Below are 790 nucleotides of genomic sequence, written 5' to 3' on the forward strand. Positions count from 1 at the left end.
TCATTCTTTGCCCTGTTCCTTGTTCATTTTCTTCATTTTCATCCTTCGGTTCTGAAACCAGATTTTGACTTGTCTCTCACTCAGGTTGAGGAGTCTGGCCACTTCGTGTCTACGGTCCCTCGTCAGGTACATATTGAATAAAAACTCCTTCTCTAGTTCCAGGGTCTGGTATTTGGTGTAAGGGCATCGTTTTTTCCTGGAGGAACGGGCGTGAAGCCAGCTGGCAGCTGGGTTGGCTGAAAGAAAAGCAGCGAGATCAATACGATGCAGCTTGAGTGTTTCTCAGAAGGTTTTAATCATGCCATCAAATATTAAGATTATACATACGCATATGCGCGCCCGGGTGAAAAACGCTGTCTGCCACAGGCGTTAGCAGCAGAGGCCGTACCAAAATCACACGGGACCGTCAGGCTGCGCAGATGGAAGGGGGGGGCCCGATCCCGAAATGCACACGCACCCCCCTCCCTCCTGAATGGGGGGGTGCACACGCATGCCTCTGCACACGCGTGGCCGCGCACACACATGTTTCCGTGCACACGCGTGACCGCGCACACACATGTGTCCGGGCGCACACGTATGTTTGGGCGCACACGTGCCGCTGGCAGAGCTCCCCCCGCTTTTCCCCAGGTCCATCTGTGCCAGGTAAACACCCACATGCACTTATAGATTTGCATAACGCCCATCTGCACGTTACACCCGCTATATACAAAGAAACCAACGCAAAAAAAAAAAAGTATATATTATATATTTTTCAGACGTGTTTTCCCACGTGTCTACAGATTTACTCCTA

General features: G+C 50.9%; 1 protein-coding gene across 1 annotated transcript in view; it reads right to left on the reverse strand.

Annotated features, from left to right (window-relative positions):
* The window catches only part of HOXB9 (homeobox B9), a 4,195-nt gene continuing 3,405 nt past the window's right edge, over positions 1-790 (reverse strand). Inside the window, exon 2 of the mRNA XM_009892191.1 lies at positions 1-236. Coding sequence (XP_009890493.1) covers positions 1-236 — 236 coding nt within the window. The remainder of the gene's footprint in view (positions 237-790) is intronic.

The sequence above is a fragment of the Charadrius vociferus genome, unplaced genomic scaffold, assembly GCF_000708025.1.
Source record: "Charadrius vociferus isolate BGI_N301 unplaced genomic scaffold, ASM70802v2 scaffold509, whole genome shotgun sequence".
In the NCBI taxonomy this organism is placed as follows: Eukaryota; Metazoa; Chordata; class Aves; order Charadriiformes; family Charadriidae; genus Charadrius; species Charadrius vociferus.